This window comes from Rattus norvegicus, chromosome 16, assembly GCF_036323735.1.
Source record: "Rattus norvegicus strain BN/NHsdMcwi chromosome 16, GRCr8, whole genome shotgun sequence".
Taxonomy (NCBI): domain Eukaryota; kingdom Metazoa; phylum Chordata; class Mammalia; order Rodentia; family Muridae; genus Rattus; species Rattus norvegicus.
This window is the reverse complement of record NC_086034.1, coordinates 52,180,364-52,207,593: the sequence shown is the minus strand read 5'-3', so window position 1 is coordinate 52,207,593 and position 27,230 is coordinate 52,180,364. Positions and strand designations below refer to the sequence as shown.

Genomic DNA, 27,230 nt, shown 5'->3' with positions numbered 1-27,230 from the left:
AGCCCTGGGTGAGGCGTAGCCATGTCGATGCAGGAAGTGAGAAGCCTTAACTGCAGCCTCGTGGGTGAAGCTCTGTGCAGCAGCCTGTTGTGAAATCCTTGTGTAACACAGATATGACTAACACTGTGTTCCTCAAGGGACATGGTTCCTCAGCGGACGGCCGGTGAGTCACACAGCGAGGCCTAACGTTTGGATGTAGCTGTCCTTTGCCCATGTCTTGCATGCAGTGTTAAAGCAGAACCTGAATCAGGCCAGTGGGTTTTCCCAGTTCTGGGGTTTGTAGTTGCTAAAGACATTGATTGATCTGCAGAATGTTTCCAAAGTTAATCCCACGATGGCTTTGGGATCATATAGTTAAAAGATTTTCTTTAATAAAGGGTTAATAGTTTGCTTTTTTGTTAAGAGTCAAAGTAGGGGGTTGGGGATTTAGCTCAGTGGTAGAGCACTTGCCTAGCAAGCACAAGGCCCTGGGTTCGGTCCTCAGTTCCGGGAAAAAAAAAAGACAAAATAAAAAGAGTCAAAGTAGGAGAGCTGAGCCAGTTTGGAGGCGTATACCTATAATCCTCGTACCTGGGGAGTGGAAGCAGACGTGGTGGTAGAAGGGCCGGGAATTTTAAGGTAAGCCTAGGCTACATAGGAAGTTCAAGGTCAGCCTGGGCTACACTAAATCCTGTTTCATGAAATAAAAACAGCCACCAACTGCCACCCCCTACCCCAAACAATAACAGAACAAACAAAATATCCAAGCTGAATTCTTCAGTCGTGTAAGTGCCTGAGTGGCTGGACTAGCCAGCTCCCTGCTGAGAAAACTGTCAGTGCACACCTACAACCGCAGTGACACACATCGTTGAAGCAAGCTCTTCCCAACCTTCAATTCAAGTTAAAGTTTTAACCAGCAAATAACATTTAGGGCATGTTAGCCACGGACATGTTCACTGAATGTTCCTCCTTCCGGAAAATAGTTTCTCCAAGATCCATGGCCACACAGTAGAAGTGGAGATAAGGGAGGGAAGTTGTCAGAGTTAAAATGGAATCACACTGGGCATGGTAGTGTTTTCCTGTCATTCTGGCCTTGACAAGGCTGAGGCAGGAGGGTATTAAGTTTGAGGCAAGTCTGGGCTTTATGATAAACCCTTTTCTCAAACCAAGATGAAGTTGGTTGTGACAGCTCTTCCCAAAGCCAAGGGGTTAGAAGAAAATGCTTTCTATGCAAGCACAGCTGACAGTAAGTAAGTTCTAATCTTCCCTTGTTCCTATCTGTGTTCATTTAAACGCAGACAAATTCCACCTCAAGACTGAGGACTTAAAGTGGGGGTTGGGGGTGGTTGTAACTGGCCCTGCAGAAACGAAGGTATTCTGAAGAGACGTGATCAGATGATTAAAAGAGCGAACCCCAAAGAAATGGGAATTTTCCCAGAAATCTCATGCTGGGAGAAGGAAAAGCCCCCAACCAATCGAGAAACTTGCTTCCCAGTGAGATTTCACACAGTCCTAATAATTTGCTGGACCACGTTTTCAACTTGAAGCCTGTTCTCCAAGCCATATTTGGTCACCCATCCTCAGTAGCCACTTAAAAGAGCTAAATTAATAGCAGAAAGCAGAAAATTGAGATTGTTTTTCAATATGACAGCAAGAAGAACAGAACCCTCAGGTCCACCTTTAGGATACAAAAGGCCACCATCTTCAGGGTATGGAAAGACAAATAAAGTTTAAATAGAAGGCAGAGAATGTGAACATCTATGTAGTACTGGTCAGTGTGGTCCTGCCCACCACTGACCCATCATTTTCTGGGCATCAGTTACATTTCATAAGGTCATCTAATTGGGACAGATGTGCCTCTAAAATGTCTTTGTTTCTATCATTATCTGAGAGTATATCCTGTGTGCTTAGTGAAATAAACTGCCTCTGTGGCACTACCTGTCCAACCTTAGGAAATTAGAATAAGAGAAACATTAGTGAGACGCCCTAGACTGAACATCAGTGAATGTATGTGTTTCAAAAAATATCATGGAACAGATTGTTCTCCTAAAACAGATTGCTCTGTTCCTTATAGGCAAGACCAAGAACAATAAGACTTAAAAGTAGGTAGGACAGTAGGTGTCAGCAATTCTTAGTTCCTCTAAATGATACTACCTTATTTAGCTCTTCCTGTGATGGTCAGAGGTTTTCTCTTTTCCATATCAAGGAAGAACAGGCATAGGGGCTGAGTCATTTTCCCAAGATGGCATAGCTTTCTGGAGTTTGTGAACTTCATGCCTCAGCCTTTTGGGAAGCTGCAGAACTTGAGCCAGATCCTAGGGAGGGAAATGTGTCCCAGATCAGATAATCCACATTCCCTAGGAGCGGATGCTTCATGAGTAAAGTTCTAGAGGTCAGAGTTATTTGTTTTTCTCCGAATGAATATGGAAACCGGCTTAATTTAATCAGGGACTTTGTGTGGAGAACAATGGGAAATAAAGATGCACAGGTAAGGTGGCTGTGAAGGAATGCTTCCTGCCTTGGGGGTTGTTTGCAGATGAAAACACAAGCATTTCCAGATCAACGCATCAGCGTTCCCATGGAAACAGAATAGAAAGAGGCCTAATGTCACTTGGCGGAAGTCACTGGTCTGCGTTAGTTCTGGGGCAGCCATGTGTGTAGAAGACACAGAATGGCTGGTACCTGTTCTGCAGATCTTTCTCACAAGCGTGTTTCCTGCAACAGTGCATTCCCGATTAGGCAGGACTGTTAGGGCAGCAGCCCCTTCCTTGCTGGGGAAAACTCTTCAGGTTGGAAACTGTGATTCCAGGTGAGCTGCATCTGCGCTCTACTTGAAATCAGAGCTGCTTTGGATAAAGCCACCTAGGAGGATGGAGCAGGTTAGGAGCCTTCACTGGCCATTCCCGCCCCCTCCCCACTGGTGGGCTAAGTCATTTCTGTGGACACGAGGGATAGCTTTCGTCTTAGAGGACAGAATAGATGGTTTATTCTAGAGCTAAATCTGGGTGACCATGGCTCTGGAGCATAGATTTAGGTCACCCCAAATTCCACGTCCACCGTGGAAGAAGCTCTGTGAAATTTTATAGTTATAGGGAATCAAGAAAAGACCAAGTCCAGGCAAGTTTAAAACACATTGGTGGGAGAATCAGAGAGGCTTTTGCCGGGGGCTAGGGGACCTTTCTCTTGGGCCTCATGTCGGATGGCGTTCTTGGTTTTGGAGTTGACAGAAGCTGGTGTTGTGCTGTGGCAACGTAGTTCAAAAGGTTCTTATCGACTAGTCACACTGTGCTAGTTCTGACAGTGTGGGGCAAGGATCACTATTAAGGAGACTAAACTAGCTCAGGATGACCTGCTTAGTTCTTCATTACTCCAGTCTCTTTATCCTACGGAAGTTCTACTCAGTGCATCCGTCTCTCTAGACACAGCGCCATGCCTGGAAGTCTTGTCTACACTTCTATGGAGAGCTTTAGGGAAAAAAGTTGAACTACTTGGGGCAAAGGTTTGGAACCCAGTGGTTCAAGGTAAGAGGAAGAAAATGACAAACTACACAGTAGCAAGTATAGACAAAGATGGCGACCATTAGGATAGAGCCCAGGGTGAAGACAGGAGCGGGTGAAAGATACAGTGAGGGAATATTAGGCCTGGAGCTTGTTTGTGAGTGAAATGGGAGAACCCTGGCTAGCAGATCTATGATGAGTGTCTGAGGCCCAAAGGTGTGACGTTTATTCCAGAATGACATTGGAAGTCTTAAAGGCAGGCCTTTTTCCCAAGACAGAAATTCTCTGAGGTGAAGGGAAAGAAAAGGGAGAAGAATGAGCTATGGGGAAGCTGGTCAGACAGAGATGAGTAAAGACAGCCTTGCCTCAGGGTAGGAAAGGTGAGGGTAGGCTGGAGGCCATGTGGCAGGCAGCTTTTGTTCTCTGTGAGGCTGAGGTGGGTCTCTGCACCCTGGGAGGTTCTTGCCTTTGTTTAGGAAGCTCAGCTTGGCCCTTTTAACAGAGACCTAGAGGAGGTACCCTTAAATCTGAGGCCCTCAAATTGACTTTGAGAGAGCATTTTGAGATAAGAGGTCGGTAGGGGTGGAAAACTTTCTGAAGGCCATTCCACTGGGCCCTGGGAGGACAGATCTAGACAGAGTGCTTTATCATAGCAGTGAGACAGAAGGGACTTGGAGCAGAGGGGTAAGGTGTCCCACCACGGGCTCCTCTGATGCTGGCTCCTCGGATGCTTTATCTCACAAGCCACACTATATGGCAAACTCATCTAACAAGCCAAGGCCAGAGACCAACCAAAGTGAGCCTGTTTTACCGGTGTTAAGGGTAGCCTCCACTCACCCTTAAAACTCTCTACAGTGTCTGTTTCCTTTTACTTAAAAATTCTTTAAGTTATACCAGATCTTCTGTAATTACAGAAGATGTCTTTGAGCCTAAATAGTTGGCAGGGTTAGAGGCACTGCAGAGGCATCTGCCTGAGAGTTGTTTGTTGGTTTTTGCTGGAGTGAGGCAAGAGGCTGAGAAGCCTAGGCAGTCTCAGGTAAGCTGACTTGTAAGAGCACCTCTAACATGCTCAGGACTCACTGGACTGGGCGAGTGAGGGAGAGTTGATACAGCAGCAGTGGGCCACCAGAGATGACCAGGACAGGCCATCCATCTTTTACACCATCTCTGCGCCTGTTCACAGAGAACCAACACCTCTTTCCAGTTTGGGTTTTAAATGTTATTTAGGGTTTTTGTAAAGTCGTTTGCATTACATTACTTAATATCTATTTGTGTGCCTGTGTGTATGCATATGCACAGTATATAGTGTACATAGTGGAAGTCAGAGAACCCCTCACCTCTTTTATTCTTGTTTTTTGACCTCTTAGCTTTTGATAACCCATTTCTAATTATTTCAGAAGTTTTGGTTGAGTCCTTAGAGAAGCTTCTCTCCTGGGCCCACTTGGAAGGAGGCTTGTCAGGATTCTGCCCAGCACATAATGTTCTACAAGTTACCATCTTGTTCACTGGTGTAGTGGTTCTCCACCTTCCTAGGGCCGTGACCAGTTCTTCATGTTGTGGTGAAATTATTTTCATTGCTGCTTCATAACTTCAACTTTGCTAATTTTATGAACCGTAATGTAAGCATCCGATATGCAGAATATCTAATAGCCAACCACGGGAAGGGATCGTTGACCTCCCCAGGTGGGTCGTGACCCACAGGTTGAGAACAGGAGCTCTGGGGTGACAGAACCAATGAGAGTTTTCCCAGACTGGTTGTAGGAGGAGTAAGACAAGTTCCAATTAGTCTTTCAATAGCCATTAGAGGAATGTTCTGCCCCAGGCAGGATACCAGAGAGAAGCAGCAGCCCACCCCATCCATCCTGTTCTCCATCTGGATGGGTGCAGAAGACGAGGCTCCTGCATTTGAACATACAGCACAAGCAAAGGCTGGGCTCAGTTCCTGCATCACACCAGGCTAAAAGTAGCATGAACTTGGAAAACTAACGTAGTGACTCATAATTTTTCTCTCACAAAAAGTGACAAAAGGATCATTTGTCACCAGTAGTTAAACTGCAGATCATGTGAAACACTTAGAGGTCTCTGTTGCAAAGTCAGAATAATTCAATTTTTGAATAATGCAAACCTGGTTGTTTTATTACTTTGATAAGAAATCTAAAAATAGAATGACTTTAAAAAAAAAAGGAAACAAAAAGGGAATGTGCAGCAGTTCTTCCTGTCCTTTGTTTAGAGATCTGTACTTAGTTTCTTAGGGAGGAACTGACGAAATGACGTACATAAGTAGACCGTGGAAAATGATTGAGGAGGGGAAAACGGAACAGGGGCCATTGAGAGAGCCATGGAGAAAAGATGGCGCTACGGTGAGGTGCACATGCGCAGTAGCTGCGTGTGATTCAGGCTGTCAAGAGGGAGGCAAAGTCCTGAGGATGGAGCTTAGGGGAAGGGACTTGAGAAAGGGCCCTTGGATTTGGTAAGAACAGTTTTATTGGTGACCTTTGATGGTAGCAAATGTTATTTAAGAATAAACGCCTTGCCTTGTCGATATTCATCTCCTTTAAGTTTCTATTCAACCCTTGGCATGGTTTCCATTACCATTCTCAGCTCGCACATGACTAAGACGGTTGAAGAGGGGATTCAAGGGTTAAATTCAGCCAGTGAGACGTACAGGAGCCAGGCTTGGTCACCTGGTCTGATTCCAGAGTCCTCTTAGCGTGTCTTCTGCAGATGGGGGCGAGATAGGACTATAGGCCTTCCTAAGGGTGTGCATGAGAAGGTGGGGTTAGCAAAGGCAGGCATTTGCTTAGATGTTTGACCATAAAGGAAGGAAAACTGATAAGGTTCCTCCCCCTCTCCCTGAAAGAACAAGCCTTCTATTGGAACTTACAAGATGCTAAGAGAGAAAATACAAGACACTATCAGAGAAAGGGGTACAATTTCTGCTCAGTGGGCCTGCCCTGGGGTCTTCTGGGTAAACCCTACAGTGAGGATTTTCATTTGTTTGTTTTGTTTTCCTTAAGCTGAGCTGAACCTCAAGGTGATGCCCTTCAGACAGAATGATCAAGGGAGTTTGCCAGAGGATCATGAGACTTGTACAGAGTTTGATCTTATTCCCCAGTGTGACCAGTTGATAAGAATGCCCAGTATGCCTTAGAATGCCTGACTTTACCACTTTACCCACAATGCTCGTCTGCTCGCAGCCCTCTTTCCACTCTCCTCCTCCAGCTTCTTCTTCCATTTTGGATTCCCCCGGAGTTGTCCCACTATGCGGCTTTTGTCTGGCTTGTTGCTATCTCTGAAACAAATGTAGGAAGTACCCTCATCAAAGTTCTGAGAGTCAAGCGTACTTCAGGACTGGCTTTCCTTGATTGCTTGGTACTCTCAGAGAGTGGAGGGTTCAAGTACACTTGAACGAAAAAGAGATATAAAGTTAAAACAAGGGAAGGAATGACATTGACGTAGTCAGTGTCACTGTGCAGCCCCTTGGGCTGGGTGGGAGTTTCAGGCACAAGAAAAGCCCTAATCTGAAGCTATGGAGGTGGGAGTACCTATCTGGTGGTAGGCCAGTGAGGGGAGACTTAGCTCATGTTATCATTGAACCAGCAGTGCAGTGGGCTCAAGTGACCATATCACAAAGTGTGCCCGAGTGCTCACTCCCACCTTCCTCTGAGCTCCCGTCACTGGCTCATGCAGAGGCCAGCCTTCTCCGCAGGAATCCAGGAGCAGGTCCTCCTGAGTGCTCCCTCAGAGGAGAAGGCTCCCATGCAGGGACTCATGTCACAGAGCTGCAAGCCCCATCCAACCACAGAACAGTCTTCTGTGTATCTGCAGCTGCAGGTATTTCCTGAGGGCAAGCCAGATGTGCTGAGACCATTTCCTTGAAGGAAAAATGAAAGAAACCAAATAGCTAGCTTCTTTAATGTCAGGCTGATTTAAAGAGACAGGGGATGCATTTGGGACATGACGTGAATGAATAACCCCAGGATTCAACCAGTTAGACAGGGGGAGAGTTGAAGCTAAGAAAGGGGAGAGGAAGGAAGTGTTCTCAATGCCTTTTTCTTTTCTTCTTCCTAGCAAGAACCAGTTGAGTCATCTTTGGGGCTTAGTAATGGAGTAAGTGGCTTTTCTCCTGAGTATGCGGTCCTGACTTCAGCTATAAAAAATGAAGTGGATAGTACGGTGAACATCATAGGTAAACTGTTTTGACATCTTCTTTTTATACTCACGAGCAGCCTCCGAGGTCTAAACTTTGTAAAAACAGTAATCTCAAAATAACACAGCCAGTAAGAGGAGGTCTTGGAACGTGTTCAAATTCCAGCTCTGGCCCCTAGGTCTCAGGATTTCAATAATGAGATGAAGGCTTGTAGAGGAGTCAGAGAAAAGATGGCTAGGCATTCGAGCTTCCTCTCCGGTGGATAGTGGTTAGCAGTTCTTTATCAATCACTGTCAGCCAAAATGTCATTTGTTTAACTTGGGAACCAAGGAGAGGAAAGGCCATCCCTGTGGGTCCCCTCGGCACTGGCCTTGTGTACATCTACCCAGAGGTAGCACTCATTTTACAGGCCAAGAAAGTGAGGCACAGAACCCTTCTGTCAGAGGACTGACTGGCTCAATAGATTTGCAGAGACTTTCCCACCATCAAATGCAGTTCTGGGCATGAAGTAAATAGGGAACATGCTGGGCCCTATTCCTAGTTTTGTGGGGATCCAGTAACAGGCAAAGCCACAGATAAGCATAGCACCCCATTTGTAGTCTGTGATACAAAGGAAGAGAACGGGTGACTAGGAGTAACCTGCATGGTAGGGCAGGTGTCCTCAGAAGAGTGATCTCCCTGGATAGTGCCTGTGTGAGGTGCAGCAGGTGACATGTGGTGGCAGGCATAATGCTGACAGAAATCCTGTAGAAAGCATCTGAAGGACCAGAAAGCAGCCAGTGGTGCATAGTGTCGGAAGTGTGGTGACTGCTCATGAGGTCCCCTCAGAGGCAGAGGTTCTCTGATGTCTGTTCCTGGTTGTCAGCTTGACCACATCTGGAATTAATTAAAACCCAAGCAGCTGGGCACACCTGTGAGGAATTTCTTTTCCTTAATTAAATCATTTAAAGTGAGAGGACCCACTTTTAATCCAGATCGAGTGAGGTGGGACAGTGCACCTTTAAACTGGGCCACGCCTTCTGCTGGCAGCTTATGTAGAGGCCACAGAAGGAGGAAGATTTTTTAGTTTTACTTGCTTGCCCTCCCCCTCATTTGGCAGTTCCATTCCTTCACTGGCATTAGAGCCTACTTCTTCAGGATTCTGGCATATCTGAAGACCAGCGGAGACATCCAGGCTTATGGGCTGAACAGCTACAGAATTGTTGGACTTTTCATTGGTGGACAGACATTGTCAAAGTAGCTGGACCACAGCCTATAAGCCACTCTAAAATCCTCATTATATGTGTGTATATACATATATATGTCTGTATATGTATATGTACATATATTCTATTGATACATATCTTTATAGAGATTGGTTCCGTTCCTCTAGAGAGCCCTGACTATTAAAGATTTTGGTACTAGAACTGGTTCTAGAACAACAGAAGTATAATATGCATTTTAAAAATATGACTAGGCTTTCCAATATGCCCAAACCTACAGTATTGAAGCCTCTCCTAGAAGTTGAAAGAATATTAAAAGCACATTGTGTGAACTGTTTTGTAAACTGAAAGAGATGAGTGCATTTGGTTATCCTGATTCACCAATTTGAGAGGCAACAGATTTGGTGACCCCGTATAGAAGACATTTGACAATTTATGGGAAAATAGGGAGCATGCTGATCATTGAGTATCCTAGCCATTTTAGATAATTTAACAATGAAATATAATGAGCACCGAGATAAAATTGATCAACTTCTAGTGTCTTGGGATAGTGTGAACAACAACAATGATCTCAGTGATAAAACTGACCTCCGAATGCACAGAAACAGCCTACAGGTTGCTAAGTGTGCCCTGGGAGAGAATCTTCTCTCTGGCAGCCAGGCAACACAGCTTGAAGGAAACCAAACCATAGCCCTCATTGTAAGGCTGACTGAATAACAGTGAAAATTCAAGTCGCAGCCTCGGAGGATGTTGGCAGTTAGAGGAAGGACATTCATTGGTAAAGAATGGGATCCTGTAGCCTGGGATGGAAATGTGTGGGAGGACCCTACTGAAGTCGAGAACTTTGAACCCTCAGGTTCTCGAGGGTTTATCTTACCTGAGGTTTTAGTCTCTCTACCCTCAGCAGATACACTCACACCACCCCTCTGAAAGATTGCCCTTTTCACCTTTGACCGAGGAAATTAATCCTTCATTGTCTGTTAAACCAGCAGTAACTTTCTCTGAAAGAGATGCCAGCCGAGACAACACTGGTGTCCCTCAGGGACCAATTCTTGCCACTAGACCTGTAATCAGATTTAAGGTTAAGTAGGTTCCTAGAAGGAAGCTAGAATGTGTGGACCACAAGGAAGTGCACCCCATACACTACAAACTTGCTAATTTGTTTATGCAGAACTCTAGAAGTATGTGTGGATGTGTAGAAGTATTTGAGGATGTGGGATAATGTGGAAGGAACATAAAACCTAGTTTATTGACATGGTCCTTCTGAATGGAGGCTTTAGGTTTAATATGGAAGTTTGCTCAGCTAAAAGGGTATGAAAATTTTTGTTTGAATGGTTGGCAAAGCATTTGTCAAAAGATGTCCTACTGAAAAGAAGTTGGTGATGTCTGATATCCTTTGGCTTGATGTTGATAAAAGGCTTTTAAGAGATTGCAATGCTAGAGTTATGCATAGAGATATCCAATTCTTCACATGGGAAGGACCAGAAGATGTGCCCTTCACTAATCTTATGTAAGACAGTTAAATTGGTGAGAGGGCCCTGGCACATTTGAAGAGTTTTGTTTCCTTTTTCCTTGTGTCAGACCTTAGTGTTGGAGACACTACTGCTCGATTGGATGAATTAAATACAGTAGGTTTAATTGGGGACCAAGAGGGCCAGGTGGCAGCATTGAATTGCCAGAGGTGACGTGATCACAGTTATCATAATGGCCAACATAGGCAAAGCAATGTTCATAATGACCTGGCTGGTAATGGTAAAGTTAATTTTATAATGGCTTGACTTTATGAACTTTAGGTACTGGCTAATCAACACGGTGTTTCCAGACATGAACTAGATTTAAAAAAAATAACCCACTGCATTTGTAGTTACTTTGTGAAAGTAGAAAAATTCTCAAACAAATGAAGGAAAGGTTACCTTGGATCATGGTAAAAGGCAATCTCAGCTTATATCAGACTTGAACCAGTTTGCGGACCCAGAACCCTTTGAATGAAGGAATGGCCAGGTGCCCCCTGAGGAAGGACCTTGATGAAATGAGTAAGAGTGTTCCTATTAGCCTACAGTCCTTTCCCCAGAGGGACATATGGCCTTTTACCAGGGTAACTGTATACTGGGGGAAAGGAAACAATCAGAATTTCCGGGTCTATTGGATACAAATTCTGAATTGACATGGATTCTGGGAGATCCCAAGAAACATTGTGGCCCTCAAGTTAAAGAAGGGGCTTATGGAAGTCAAGTGATTAATGGAGTTTGGGCTGAAATACAGCTAACAGTAGACCCTGTAGTTCTTTCCCCAGATTCAGAATGTGTCATTGGGATACATTCATTTAGGCATTTGGTTCCCTGACCTGTGGAGTGAGGGATATTATGGTTGGAAAGGCTAAATGGAAGCCATTGGAGTTGTCTCCACCAGGGAAAATAACAAATCAAAGACAATTTCACGTTCCAGGAGGAATTGAAGAGATGAGTGCCACCCTTAAGGACTTGAAATGTGCAGGGATGGTGGTTCCCACCACATCTCTCTTTAACTCTCCTATAGGCCAGTGAGAAGACACATGGACCATGGAGACTGACTATTAAAAGCATAATCATGTGGTGACTCCCAGTTTGCAACATCTATACTAGATGTGATGTTCTTACCTGAGCAGATTACTTGAGCATGTACATCTGCTTGTACATGGTATGCGGCTGCTGATCCAGCAAATGCCTTTTTCTTGGTACCTGCTCATAGGGACCATCAGAAGCAGTTGGCCTTCAGTTGGCAAGGCCAGCAATATACCTTTACAGCTTTACTCAAGGACATATGAACTCTCCATCCTGTGTTATAACTTTGTTCAAAGAGATCTAGATCATGTCTCTTCCAAAAAATATCATGTTGATGAACTATATTAATGATGTTATGCTGATTGGACCAAATGAGCAAGTGGTAGCAACCACTTTGGACTCTGTTGAAACACATTCTCATCAAAGGATAAGAAGTAAATCCAACGAAAAATTCTGGCAGTCCAGTGGTGTGTGTCAGGTAAAGGTGCTTCTTCCGAGGTGAAGAGTAAGTCATTGCACTTGGCCCTTGCTACCAACAAGAAAGAAGTGCTGAATGTTTTATTGGGCCTGTGTGGATTCTGAAGACAGCCTATTCCTCATATGGGTGCGTTACCCCAGCCTGCATTCCAAGTGATTTGGAAAGCTGCTAACTTTGAATGAAGCCTGGAACAGGAGGGGACTCTTCAGCAGGCCCAGACTGTGATGCAGGCTGCTCTACCCTTGGACCATGTGATCCAGCAGAATTAATGGCACTTGGGGTGTCGGTGCCATTTGGAACCTTTGTCAGACCCCTAGAGGTGAATGACAGAAGAGACCTTTGGGATTTTTGGACCATCATCTGCAGACAGCTGTTCTCTCTCTGAGAAACAGTTCTTCACTTGCTCTTGGGCCTTGGTGGAAACTTTGACAATCGGCCACAAAGTTACCATGCAGGCTGAGCTTCCCATCATGAGCTGGGTGACCTCTGACCCATCAAGTCCTAATAGGATGTGTACAGCAGAAATCCATTATCAAGTAGAAGTGGTCCCGAAGTTGGCAGTCCTGAAGGTGCAAAAAAAAATTTCCAGTAAGAAATTACTCAAACACCTGTGGTTTCTACTCCCGTTACAGTGCCATCTGTTCCCAAGCTACACTACAGCCTCATGGGGTATGCTCTGTGGTCACTTGAATGAAGAAGAGACTAGGGCGTGATTCTAATGCTATGTAGACATTGCCCAGAAATGGACGGCTGCAACCCCTTTTCTGAGAAAGGTCTGGATGATGTCAGTGAAGGGAGATCTTCACAGTGGGCAGAACTTCAGGCAGTACGCACTGTCATACAGCTTGTTTGAAAGGAGAAATGACCAGATGTGAATTGTCCCTGATTCATGGGCTGTACCCAATGGATTTGCTGGATGGTCAGGGACATGGAAAAAGGACAGTTGCAAAATTTGTGACAAAGATATCTGGGGAGGGATGTGAAGATATTTGTGCCACATATAAATGATCTTCGAAAGGTGATGTTGGCAGAGGAATATTTCAGTAATCAAGTACATAGGACAGTCAGCCTCTTTCCTCAGCCATCCCTGTCATTGCCCAACGGGCCCATAAACAAAGTGGCCCTGGTGGCAGAGATGAAGTTTCTGCATGGCCTTGACAAGGACTTGTACTCACTAAGTTCGACCTGATTACAACTGCTGCTGAGTGCCAGGTCTACCAACATCAGAAACCAACACAGAGTCTCAGATATTGCACCATCCTCTGGGGAGACCAGTTAGTGACCTGGTGGCAGGTTGACTACATAGGACCACTTCCTCTGTGGAAAAGACAATGCTTTGTCCTTCCTAGAGTAGCTACTTATTATGGTTATGGGCTTGCTTTTTCTTCATGTAATGCTTCTGTCAAAACTACCATCCATGGGTTTACAGAATACCTTACTTATCCACCATCACGGTATTCCACACAGTATTGCTGCTGATCAAAGAATTTAACTTCACAGCCAGAGAATGTGATAGCGGTACCACAATCATAGTCCACTGGTCGTAGCATGTTTCCCACCATTCTGGAGCAGTTGGCCTGGGAGAAAGATGGAAAGGCCTTTTTGAAAACACAGTTATAGCACTAATTAGGTGGCAGAAGCCTGAAGGCCTGGGCAGGGTTTCCCAGAGGTGCTATATGCTTTGAATTAATGTCTAAGATATAGTACAATTTTCCCATAGCCAGGACTCAGGAATCGGGAGATGGAAAAGGTAGTTCTACTCATTATCACCCCTAGTGACATGTAAGGAAATTTTTTTTTTCTTTGGTTCTTTTTTTCTGGAGCTGCTGACCGAACCCAGGGCCTTGCGCTTCCTAGGCAAGCGCTCTACCACTGAGCTAAATCCCCAACCCCAAGGAAAATTTTTATTTTCTGTTCCCATGGCCTTAATGCTGGCCTAGAAATTTGGGTCAGATGGGAGAGCGCTCCTGCCAGGAGCCACAACAAACATTCCTCTGAGCTGGACACTCAGACTCCCTTCTGCCTACTGAGGGCTTCTGATGCCCTTAAGCCAAGGGTAAGAAAGGAGTAACATTGTTAGGAGGGGTGATTGATCCAGATTACCATGGGGAAATTGGATTGCTTCTCCTCAATAAAGGTAAGAAGGATTATGTCTGGAGTGCAGAAGATCCTTTAGGGCATCTCTTGGTGCTACCCTATCCTATTATTAAAGTCAATAGGAAACTACAACAACTTAATCCAGGCAGGATGACAAAGGACACAGACTCTTCAGGAATGAGAGTATGGGTCATTCCCCCAGGAAAAGAGCCAAAACCTCATGTGGCTCTTGCCAAGGGTGGAGGAAATACAGACTGGGTAGTAGAGAAAGATAGTTATAAATACCAGCTAAGGTCACATGACCAGTTGCAGAAATGAAGATTATAGTTGACATGAGTATTTCTGTCATATTTTGTTAAGAATGCATTTGTGCAGATATTTGAATTTCCTTTCCTTCATTTCTTTATCATGTAATTTAACATCAAGTGAGATCATGTAACATCATCATATTTAAGTTTTGAGATACCAAGAGAATGCCCGTTAAGGCACGTTGCCACCTATTGCAAAATACGTTAATAAATTTTAGTACATAAGTACTCACTTTCTAGTAATACTTAACACTTTATTTATAAAAAGTATTATTTGCCTTTTGTTTTAGATAATATATAAATTTATGTTTAATCAAAATCATTTTTTATATCTTTATTATTAAAATCATTTTAAAAATCATTTTTAAATTTAAATATATTCTGATCATATCTATCCCCTTGCCAAGTCTTTTCTGATCCTGTGTTTGTGGTTATATAGGGGATAATTATACCATAATTATGACCTGGTTAAATATATAACACATTTGAGATTGTATGTATGGTAGTCACATCATGTTAGCTTTAATAATTATGACCTGGTTGTTGTTTTCATTTGGAAATTAAGCAGGTACATCATAAGGAGATATGATTTCATGTCAAGTTGACAAGGGGTGAACTTTTGGTGGTTATTCTTTGTTTTCAACTTGACTATATCTGTAATGAACCAAAACCCAGTGTCTGGGTACACTGGAGGGGTGTTTTCCTTAGTTAATAATTTGAGGTGGGAAGATCTGTCTTTCATCTGAACTCTGATGTGGCTTGATAACCCAGCTCTATTGAGGTGTGGGTTCCACCTTCAATCTGGGCCCCATCTTCTGCTGCCAGCCTCTCTAAAGGACACTGAAGAAGGAAGATTCCTTGCTTTTTGCCTGCTTGCCCTCACTCTTACTAGCAAGGCCATTCCTTCTCTGGCATTAGAGCCTACTTCTTCTTTTTTAATTTATTTATTTTTACACTCCAGATTTTATTCCCCTCCTGGTTCACCCCCCAACTCTTCCACATTCCTATACCTCCACCCCCTGTCCCCGTCTCCCCCCACCAGACCCCTAAACTTCCTGGGACCTCCAGTCCCTTGAGGGTTAGGTGCATCGTCTCTGACTGAACTCAGACCCGGCAGTCCCCTGCTGTGTATGTGTTGGAGGCCTCATCTCAGCTGGCGTATGCTGCCTGGTTAGCGATCCAGTATCTGAGAGATCTTGGGGTCCAGGTTAATTGAGACTGCTCCTCCTACACGGTTGCCCTCCTCCTCAGCTTCCTCCAGCTTTTCCCTTATTCAATAGAGGAGTCAGCAGCTTCTGTTCATTGGTTGGGTGCACATATCTGCATCTGATTGTTTCAGCTGCTCGTTGGGTCTTTTAGAGGGCAGTCATGATAAGTCCCTTTTTGTGAACACTCCATAGCCTACTTCTTTAGTATTGAAATATACAGTATGGTATATACTGTTCATCAGTTGAGATATTCAGCCTCATGGGCTAAACAACTACTGGACCCATGGATTTTCTGTTGGTACACAGCTATTGGACTAGCTGAACCACAGCCTGTCAGCCACTGTAACACACACACACACACACACACACACACACACACACACACACGCATTCTATATTCTATCAGTTCTATTCTTCTAGAAAACGGTGGCTAATACAAGTACACAAGAAATGTATGTCTGGGGACTTAGTCGATTATGGTAAGAGTGTTGGATTTTATTTAAACGATTGAGAAGGTGTTTACAGTTGGGATTTGGAAAGTTGCATCAGCAGTAAAGAGCACCAGCTGCTCTTTCAGTGGATTGGAGTTTGGTTTCTAGTACGAATGCTGGGTGCTTACAACTGCCTGTAACTCCAGCACCAGGAAATCTGAGATTCTCTTCTGGCCTCTGTGGGTACCTGCAAACAAGTATGCATGCATGTAGACAGACAGGCAGGCAGGCAGGCACACCCACACCCACACACACAAATAAATAAACAAAAATAAATTTTTTGTTTTTTACACTGAAGCATCAAATGGGCAATAAAATGTCCCAAAGCAAGCACTATGCCTTCAGGGTTTCAGGAAAGTGGGTGGGTAGTGAATTACAGACCAGTCCTCTCCTGCTGAGAAGCCGTGATGAACAGACTCTGGGTACACCTTGTAAAGCCAGAGGCCTGGCAGCGAGCTTGCCTTGAATCTGCACACAGAAGTCAGAGTTGAGTCTGCATGGCCAAGGGATACCTATTGGCCCATAAAACTTTGCTCCAGTCTGGCCTTCTGATGTTACTAAGAATTTGAAAGTATCAACAAAGATAAACCGAACCTCTTGAACAGGGAGTTTTCTGTCTAATTCTTAGCTACACACTGATTGTCAGGAGGCCACAGCCAGAAACTGGATCTGTCATCCCCTAGGTTTTGAAGATTCACCCCTCTTTTGGAGGTATCCCCTCTTTCCTGTCTCCTACCCCCAATGGAAGTAACATCCTTTCTGTCCCTTTTTCTACGGGGGACCAGTTAGCTTTCTTAGTGGGCAGGCCTGGAAAATTTACATATGCCTCTTGGGTCCCTTAAAAAAAATTTCCCCCCAAACTCCAGGCTCAATTTCTTAAGACTTAGCTCATTCTGAGTGCATTGGAAGGTTCTGGAATTTCCCTTCACTTATTAGGTGAAATAAACCCCAAACGATCTGCCAAACCAAAGCTAGGGTTGTACCCTGGCTTTCCATGACTGTTTGGAACACTACTTACCTGCTTGTTAATTGACAAGTGATAGTTATGGATTTCCAAAGGGTGCAGCATGATACTGTGACTGATGTGCATGCCGTAGGGACAATGACTTCCTCATGCCAATGAAAGCATCTGCTACCTCATGGGCATTTTCTTTGGGGGACATTAGGAGTTTTGGGGGCTTTTTTGTCTTGTTTTGTTTAAAACATAAATTAACTCCTCCAGCCGTTTGGAAGGAGGCACACAGTACAGTGTCACCATGGCTGGCAGCATGCAGTGCTAAAGACCTGGAAAAGTCACTCCTCAATGGTAAACCTTCTGCACCTTGAGCTTCCCTTTCCCTCTCTCCCCAGCCAGCCTCCATGCTCACCTTCCTTCTCTGTTTCCAGTGAGGCTGACTTTATTTGGACTCATACTGAGGCCCAGCAGTACTGTTTCTCTCTGCCTGCCTTAGTTCACTAAGCAACTGGTCCTCCAGCTCCACCTTCCCCTTCCTTCCTTCCTTCCTTCCTTCCTTCCTTCCTTCCTTCCTTCCTTCCTTCCTTCCTCCCTCCCTCCCTCCCTCCCTCCCTCCCTTCCTTCCTTCCTTCCTTTCTCCCTCCCTCCCTCCTCCCTCCCTCCTTCCTTTCACGTCATTTTGGTGGAGTCCTCAGCGTGTAGGATTTCTTTGCCCTTTGGCATGGTTGGTGGTGCCTGGAGCTGGTGTAAAATTGAGTCGGTACTCTCTTCTGGGGTCAAGGTAGTGGGCAGGGTTCCTGAGACCATCACCTGCTGGATCAACACTTCTCTTCTGGTCTTAATAGGGACCAGGAAGTTAATAGTTAATAGACTTAATAGCACGTTAGCAAAGAATACCTGCAAAATTAGCCTGAAGACATCTCTCTGTTTAGCTGGTTGGCCTTACAAAATGAGTCACCGACATGAAATGGAACTGTCATGTAGTTCAGTGGACGGCCAATCAGTGCTGGTGTTCATCACATTATTCTTTCAGACTTTCTCACTTTGCCTATTGTGTCCCACACATTCCTTATTGCCCACTTTGGTCTTTGAGGCTTGTGGATAGAATGAAGAAACTGAGATCTGGATCCGTGGCGACCGTGGCTTCTGACGAACTCTGTCTCTTGACCTTGAAATTCTCTTTATTTATAAATGACACCATTTCTCACATCCCAATGGCTTGTTTCTAAAGCTGGGTTGCGTTTCAGTTTTATATCTGGGCCCCAACACAAAAGCTACAAGGTGCTGGCACCCTAAGCTGATGAATGTATGAGAACTGGAAGCTGGAATGAGTTACTTCATTTTATAGCCTTTCATATCCTGTCTGCAGGCTCTTTAGCCAGGAGCTGGACTGAAAGTCACAGCATCCAGTGGAGATTAGCCAGTGGCACACTTTCCTTCTGGTCAGAGTTGGCTATTTTCCTCAGTGAAAACTGTGGGGCATGTTTCCCTGACAAATGAACTCTTGGTTAGTGTCTACAAACATGCATGCACCCATGCATACACTCATGCACTCAGATGGTCCCGAGTATCCATGTTGGTAGCTCACAACTTCCTGTGAAAACACACACACACACACACACACACACACACACACACACACACACACACACACACACACACACAGGCTCACAGGCTCACAGGCAGTCCAAACAGTGTGATGTCTCCTTGCTGAACTGTGTCTTCCAAAGTTCCTTTACTCGGAATGTTTAAGTCACAGGGTTAGCACCCAGAAAAGTGTCCCCATTTCTCTCTAAGGGACGAGAGACTTTTTCTTTCCCTAAGTTCTGGATTTTGGTTGGGTGTTCAGTGACGTCTGTATGTAGGACATGTCACATTGTTCTCACAGTGCCCTGCTGCTTGGGGTACCAGAGCTTCTGCTGAGCTGTATGGAATGCATCTGCAGACCAGACTATGATGCTTGCAGGACCCCTGCTCTGCCCAACCTGTGAGTGAGTGCTTTCCAGCCTCAATGTGTTTCTTGATAACAAAGGAACCTTCAAGAAGGCAACGGTCACCAGAAACAGGGCATTATTCAACTCTCTGATGGGCATAAAACACCTACAGTGACTGGACAATTAGGGAATGAGCTATTTTGTCTTAATTTTAGCTACTCAAAACACACCTTGGAGGACTGTCTTTTCGGGCAATTTCTTCTATTTTGATAGCTCTATGTAAAGCAAAGATCAAGTTTCAGGGGCCTTTTAATTGTTCCTTTATCTTCTGTTTCTGAGTTGCTGGGGAGCAAATCCAGGACCTTGTGTATGTTAGGTAAGCACTCCAGTACTGAATTGTACAACCGTGGCTTTAAGTGGCGTTTCGTTGTTGTTGTTGCTTTGTTTTAAGCTGAGTCTCAAAATTCTGATGGGTTAACTGACAGGAAACAAAGAAAAATAATTATGTTGTATTTGGTAGCTTGGGTACCCAGATCTGGGTCACACAGGTGGGACAGTCACATCTGCTGATCAGGAGCCATAAATGGTGGAGTTTGGCTGTTGTTTTTCCAGAGTTATGAGATTTTTTTAATGTGCTTAAGAAGGCTGCCATTTTCCCATGAGGGTTTCTCTCTTCCCCTTGTTCCCATTTCCTTCCTCTTGTTGATAACTATCAGCTACCCTGCCCTCATCCTGCACCCTTTCTCTGCGTTCTTCTGTTTCCGACACTGTTTATAATCAGACTTCGCTTCCTACCTGGGCTCTTGCTTCCATTCTCCCCTCATCCTACTCATTCTCAGTCACACAGTGACTTTTTTGAAATTGCCCTTCGTACCATGCTACCATTGCCTCCAACGCAAAACATGCTGGAGTCTCCTTCATGTCTGGCATCGCCTGCCCCTGCCTATCATGTTGGCCTATCCTGTCCCTGCCTATCAGGTTGGCCTATCCTGTCCAGACCTGCATTGCAGCTTGAATGAGCCTGAATAATCTTACAGTGTGTGGCAAGCTGTCAAGACGGAGGTTGGTGGGAGACCTTAGGACCAAGCACCACACCTGGGTTCTTACTTCCTGCTAGCCTAGCACACTGGGCTCACGTTTTTGCCTCCAGAACATACATTGGCCCCTGAGATGCTGATTGACCCTGCAGAGTTTTACTGGGAGACCTGTGTACTCTGCTTTGTGCAGTAGCACCTGGTGCTGTGCGCTCCCCTGTTGACGAGTGCCCCCTGTACCAGCTAAACTTCTGCTTCTTCTTATACCTGTATCAACTTGCTGAGGTAGGAGTAGCCTAATGCTACCTACCATAGGCCAGATACTAGCACCAATGCTGGGTAACCCAGACAACTGACCCGTGTTAGGACTCAGCCCTGGCCTTACGTTCCTAACCATGGTATGACTCTTTGCTCTCTCAACCTAGTAGTGGCTGTTATTTTACAAAAATGATTGCTGTATTCGATAGAGATGGGGCACTAGATTAATCATTGATGGACTTGGATTCTAGACCCATTTTTACAGTTTTTGATTCATACGCCTTAAGATCTGAGTTTCAGTGTGTCTTAGGGTTTCTGTTGTTATGAAGAGACAAGAGATGAATGGCAACTAATTGGGGCTGGCTTACAGTTCAGACGTTTAGCCCGTTGTCATCATGGTGGGAAGCATGGTGGCATGTAGGCAGACATGGTGCTGGGGAGGAAGCTGAGAGAGAGTTTGGCATCTGTATTAGTGTGCAGCAGGAGGAGACTGTGAGCCACTAGGCCTGCCGTGAGCTTCTGAACAACCCTCCACCCCACCCCCATGACACATGTCCTCCAATAACCACACCTACTCCAAGAAGGCCACGCCTCCTAATAGTGACTTATAAGCCTATAGGGGTCATCTCTATTTAAACCACCGCAGTGTCTGTGTGGATTGGAAGTGGCACATGCTTTATTATCTGCAAAATGGGAAAGTGCTTGCTCCTTAGAGTTGTGAGGAGCAAATAAAGCAGGCAATTGATCACTCTCTGTTCAGAGGGGATAGAAGATGATGCATTTCCAAGATCAAATTAACATGCATTTGAGTAGGAGAAGTGTTCCCCTGAAGGCTGTGTCAGCAGGGTCTGTATTTGCAGTTTTAATCCTCAAACCATCTAAGAATACATTTCTTCCTATCCTGTGATGTCGACCGTCTGCTTTTTATATGCACAGCCAGTAAGCTCCTTGCTTGGCCCTGCAGCTACCTGGTAATCCTGGCAATCTGCCTCACCCCAGCCTTTCAGCCTTTTTAAACTGTAAAGAGATAGGACCAGTCCCCCTCCAGGGCCTTTCTGTTTCCAATAGTCCGAGCTTTCAAGCACTTTGTCTGAAGCCTGAGAGCAATCGGCTTTCTCAGGCGGGGCTTTGCACCAACTCAACAATTGTTAATAAAGCAAGAGTGACCTTTTAAGTCATCAAACCAGTCTGTCCATCGCTAACTGGCTCTGAACAATATTGTTGAGATTCTTAGCAACTAGACTCAGATCAAGTTACATTCCCGGGGGGTGACCTTGCACGAGGGGCTGACCTTACTGAACTGGACGAGCTTGGGGTTTTCTTGGTTGCTGACCCAGTTGAGAATTTCTGGCACCAAACAGGACGCCGTTGAGAAGAAATTTCACTGTTGGCCATGGGTCCAAGATTCATTAAGGTGAGATTTGAAAGGTTTTGTCTCGAAAGGGCTTAGTGAGTAAGAGAACTTTCTGGGCTGCTTTTATTTAGGGAGTCCATGCCACAAAGGACTTGAAAGTTGGAGTCTAAGTAAAACTGCTCTTGAATCCTTGGTTTTGTCATGTACTACATGTACTGTCTGGATGGCCTTTGTGTGTGTGTGTGTGTGTGTGTGTGTGTGTGTGTGTGTGTGTGTGTGTGTTTATGGGATCATAATTGCTGTGTGCTTTCCTTATGGAGTTGGGAGGCTTTTCAGAGGGTGTGCTCGGAAAGTTGGATTTTATGGCTGTTTTTCAGTCAAGTTACTCATTATCTAGTGCCTAGAGGTGTGCCATCTAAAGAGGCAGATGACTGATAGCACCTACACACACCCACAGAGCTTCTAGACATGGGATTCCCTGTTTCTGTGGAGGGACTTCATTTGAGAGTTGGGACGTTTCCAAAGGGTGCCCATCAGTGTATAGATGGAGAGCCTTACCTTCTTCCCCAAATAGCACAGACCTATGAGGGAAGTTTGGCCTTAGATAGGATAATTGTATAGACTGAGTATCAAGTTGTTAGCCCCAGAAGGCAGAAACCTAGCTGTCTGTTCTAGTAGCTAGTGTTCAGGATCCACTAATAATTTAAACAGAGCTACTTGTCTGCCTTTTCTCTCAAGTCACATATGTTAAATGAAATAAAGGACAAAATTAATTCCTTTTATGTGTATAATTCAACATTCTACCACTGAGATATATGCCCAGCCTCACAATTCTCTATGTTTAGACAAATGCATTTGGTTGTGTAACTAGGACCAAGCAGCAACAAGACAATGTTCTCATCAACCAAGAAAATGTTTTTTTACCCCTAACTTGTAATAGCAATATAGCCTCTTGCGTCTTTTTCACTTTGGAAAATTTAAATGAACCTATTCACTGCAAGTCTTGACATTTGCTAGAAAGCATTGATTGACATGACCTGTATTTGCAAGTTGTTATGAACTAACTCCTTGAAGACTCCGTGCAGCCGCTGAGCCTGGATCCCTTCGCTAATTACCTGTCCAGGACAAGTCCGTCGAGCTCTTTGCTGGTACCAGCCATGAGCATGGGCCACGGTGGACTTCAGGAAGTGCTGAGGGCCATTTCTTAGCTCTGGGAAGATGCCGTACATACAAATGAAAGGTCAAGTGAAGTTGCATAGAGTTAGAAACTGAGGCAGAAAATCGAGATGGGCTGCAAGTTCACACGGTTTGGGCCGAGCTCCATCTACAAGGTCTGAGAGATGCTTAGGGGAAGGTGAAGTGAATCTATGGGTCGAGCTCAGGAAGGGCTGTAGAAACCAGGGCCGTCTGAGCAGCGGCCGTTAGCTCACTCGACTTCATCCTTTGCTTTTCCCTTTCTCTCTTCTCTGTTTCCTCCCTCGGTGACTATTTGCTGGCCGGCTGCCCTCTAGACTTCTTACAGACCTGATCCTTGTCTCCACTGCATCTATCTTCTCTGTCCCTGCCAGTATCGGGCGGCAGCGTCTAAGCCGAGCAGGCGCTCCACCTGTCTGGGTAGCTTGAATAACTAAGCTGGGCTTTGTGAGGGAAGGAACAGAGAGAAAGAATACTCTTGGGCAGAACAAAAGGACAGATGCAATGGATACCTGAGCCCGGCCATTGTTTAGTCCCAGCCAGCTTCCTGTCACTGTTTGGAATGACAGCATAAGGAGGAAGGAGCTTTGGATTACAGCAGTGAAACGGGCTTTGATTTAAATAAAGTTATGGTAGGACCCTAATTCCATTGTCCTGTATGCTTCATGCATCTACTGTACATGGATGCACATGTGTGCACACACACTACACCCACATGCACACACATGTGCACACAAACACATGCCATATATATATATATACACACACACAAAAAGCCTACCTACATGCACAAATACATACACACACATGCACACATACAAAAGACACATACATAATACACACATACATATATACACATAAATGCACACATATATATAAAATACACACACACACACACACACACACACTCACATACAAGTATATGTGTCTATGCCCCTGTCTTACTATGTAGCCCTGACTGGCCTGGAACTTACCCTATAGACCAGCTTGCCTAGAACTGAGAGATTCTGTGCCTCTCTCTCAAGTGCTGGGATTAAAAGTATACACCACCAAGCCCAGAAGATATAAATGTTTAAAAAATTCTGGGGCTGACGAGATGACTCAGTGGTTAAGAGGGTGTTGTTCTCTTGCAGAGAACCAGAATTCAATTTCTAGTCCCTAGGTTGCACAGCTCACAATTGCCTGTAACTCACTCTCCATGGGAATATGAAACCTGCAGCTACTGGGGGCACTTAAGCTCACCTGCACACATACACTTAGTAATCAAATAAATCTTTAAAAGTGTTCTAAAGTTTACAAATCATATGTCAGCCAGAGAGGTGATTTGAGGGCCTGGAACCAGAGTTGTTGACAGTGGATAACTTTCAGGGAGACTGGAGTGTGGCCTCTTTTGGGCAAAAACTGAGTCTTTCACAGTTGGAGAAGGATAGAAAGTGGAGAGGAATGGAGCAGTGTGCAGAACCACACTGTGAGCCCATGGGGAAGTCTCTCTGCCTCTCTGTGACCCAGGTCCTTTGTCGGTATCAGGATACTGAGGCTTCATTCTGATGTTAGCAATATTAACACAACCTCCAAGTGCGTAAGTATAATGTTGACTATGGCTGCCTCATGCTTTGAGGGCCTTTGGAAAATGCATCAACACCCTGCTTACTTCTCTTGTACTAATTGCAGCCAATTTTCGGAAACAATGTATTCAATCTGCTGCCAACAACAGTATACGCTGGCTCAACTTCATTTAAACTTAGAACATAGCACCGGAGTCACTGAAGTTAAAGAGGTAGTGGGTTTTCATTATTTACCTAGAAGAGTGGTCAAAGTAAAAATGTTAGCAACACCAAAGGCTGGCAAGGATGCAGACACATTAGCTCACTCTGACACTGCTGGTGAGAATGTGAAGCATGCAGCCGCCCTGGGAAACAGTTTGGCTCGCTCTTGTGTTGCTAAGCATGGAATTTCCATACGAGCCAGCAATTACACTCTCCGATGTTTATCCCAGAGAAACGGAAACATGTTTGTGGAAAACTTGAATGCAAATGTTCGCAGGAACCTTGTCTGTACTAGGCAAAGACTAGTATCCACCCAAGCATCCTTCGATGGGCAGCTAGTTAAACAGATGGAAGATGTTCTCCAACAGTCTGCAATATTTAAACAGCAGAATATATACACCAGTAACAGAGAGCCAGCTATGGCTGCACACAGCCTGGTGGCTCGCTGGGGAATTATGTTAAGTGAAAAAGGCCAAGCTGAGTGGATCGCTGTGTGGATTTATTCCTGTAGCATCTTTGAAATGATGGAAGTTACAGAGAAGTGGACCAGACTGATGACTGCCAGGGACGAGGGACAGGAGGTGGCTGGGAGGGAACTGAAAAAGGGTAGTTAAGGTTATAGAGCTGCAAGGTTGCCTGCAGCAGTGAGGTCAGTTTTACAGCTGTGGTGGTGGTTGGTACACGAAACTTCGTATGTGATAAAATTACAAGGAGGCACATAAGCTCACCACACACCAGGGAATCCAGGGAGAGACGAGGCAACCTGAACAAGATGGTGGGCTGTTGGTCTCAAGATGAGATGTTAGATTCAAAAGGTGTTGCCCGAAGGAAATTGGGTAAAGGATCCAGACAGGATTTTTCTGTATTGTTTCTTACAACCATATAAATTTATTATTGTCCTAAAATAAAAATTTTATTTTTAGATTGCTTACCTCTTATTCTTTAATTATATAATTAAAGGAGGTATAATAAATACCTCCTTCTGAGTCCATTTAGTGTTGCATACACACACGCACACACATACACACACACACACACACACACACACACACACACACGTTTAGGGATGACCACTTGGTACTGGATAACCAGTTAGGTGAGAAAACTGCTCCCCCTAGTAGTTTCTAATTACCTAAAGGTGGGGACCACATAAGATTTCCACCATCTACAGTGTTGGGTAAGCTGCTGTTGTCCTGTTCCAGGACTTCTCTGGATAACCATATTGTTGAGATTGCATAGCTGCAACTTTCCTGTCTTTTATTAAGGAACCTACCTCACAGTAGATGCCATGGTCCTCTAGCTCTCACAGTCTTGCTGCCCTCTCTTCTGTAGCCTTGGGTGTAGGGCTGTGTTGTAGTATTGGTTGAGTCTGGGTATTCCACTGTTTGTTCTCTTCACCAAAATAAAGACTTGAATTAACAAAAAATAGAAGACCAAGCTTAATTAGATTCATCCTCTCGGTGTGTAGGCAGTTAATGCTATTACCGTTTGTTAGAATCTAGGCCCTGCTGCGTTGCTCTGGTAGTTTGGACAGTCGGCTACCTTCAGATCAGGAGACAGTGTAAACAGAGCCTCCTTCCCCTTTCCATTCAGCCAGAAATGGCTCAGTGAGTGGACTGCTGTGTCTTTGCCTTCCTGTGAAGGCTTGACAGCGTCTGTCTGGACCACAGATTCCTGAAAGTAATCATGGCACCTTCCTGAAGAACAAGAACAGAGAACAGAAATAGATTGTGTATAGAACATTAGGATATGTAGCAAGGCTGAGATTTGGTCAAAATGCAGCCTGAGGTCTTGGCTATAACCAGGTTGAGTTTGAGACTAAGGACATTGTCCCCAGGCTGTACCATCAACAAGCATGCTGGGGACACACCTAGGACTACCCATCCCAGGCTACTTCTCTGAGATTATTAGCTCAGAACTCGTTTGGTTGAATCTGGCAGGTGGCATGGAGAGGCCTGAAGCCCAAACCCAAGTTGGCCGTCTGCCTGAGCTGAGGAAGGCTGTCTGTTTTGGGAGTTTGTTGTAATCGTGATGTCAAGAGACTTTGAGGCATGATGGTCTCCTGTCCTTTGAAGTTGTAGGACAGTCCCATCTGGACAGCAACATTGAAGATCAAGAGATCGTCACTAACCCGCCAGACATCTGCCAGGTTGTAGAAGTGACCACCGAGAGTGATGACCAGCCAGTCAGCATGAGCGAGCTCTACCCTCTACAGATTTCTCCTGTGTCTTCCTATGCAGGTAAGGGGACAGGAGGGTGACTTGGAGACCAAATGGGGGATAGACCACAAGTCTACCATCACCCTATTTTATGACATCACAGGAGATCTCTGTTCTGTGCTAGAATTACTCCCGTGGAATTATCCTTATTCTTAGGTTCTTGACAATGTCTTGGATACTTTAGTTAAAAAGATATACTCATGGTATTCCTTTACTTGGTTGCCCACAATCTGGTTCATCCAGGACTACAAATAACATTTCCTAGGATAAATGCTTCATTTTCCTCATAGACATACAACAAATGACATACTGAGAACTGGAAAAGACCCAAAAAGCACTGGCCCATATGAGTTCAAATCCACTCCACTAATCCATTTGCCCAAGTTAACAGAATTTGGCAGGCAGAGTGGTTGGATGGAATATTGATTTTATTTAGGCAAATAGGACTTCAGAAATCATCTTTTCTAGAGTTTTCATTTGTGCAAGCAAAAGAATTTTTTTCAAGGTTACCGGGCCAACAAAGTGACCTGGCTGGGACTTGAACTCAGTCCTCAGCTCTGAGGTTG

At 44.8% G+C, this 27,230-nt stretch overlaps 1 protein-coding gene and 1 long non-coding RNA gene across 27 annotated transcripts in view; one reads left to right on the top strand and one right to left on the bottom strand.

Moving 5' to 3' along the window:
• The window catches only part of Irf2 (interferon regulatory factor 2), a 111,766-nt gene that overhangs the window by 76,027 nt on the left and 8,509 nt on the right, over positions 1–27,230 (top strand). For all 5 annotated transcript variants that reach the window (XM_063275233.1, XM_039094379.2, XM_006253139.5 and 2 more), the window contains 2 exon segments: positions 7,548–7,665; positions 26,521–26,685. In XM_063275233.1, coding sequence (XP_063131303.1) covers positions 7,548–7,665; positions 26,521–26,685 — 283 coding nt within the window.
• Positions 468–26,712, bottom strand: LOC102552290 (uncharacterized). Of its 22 annotated transcripts, none has more exons than XR_010058715.1 (6): positions 26,577–26,712; positions 25,931–26,142; positions 25,719–25,837; positions 22,601–22,695; positions 17,803–20,576; positions 15,934–16,137 (listed from the first exon to the last, which is right to left on the bottom strand). It is a non-coding gene; the product is annotated as an uncharacterized LOC102552290 (long non-coding RNA). The 22 variants fall into 22 exon arrangements; XR_010058709.1 differs by having other exon boundaries at positions 17,803–19,317; XR_010058717.1 differs by having other exon boundaries at positions 19,070–19,317.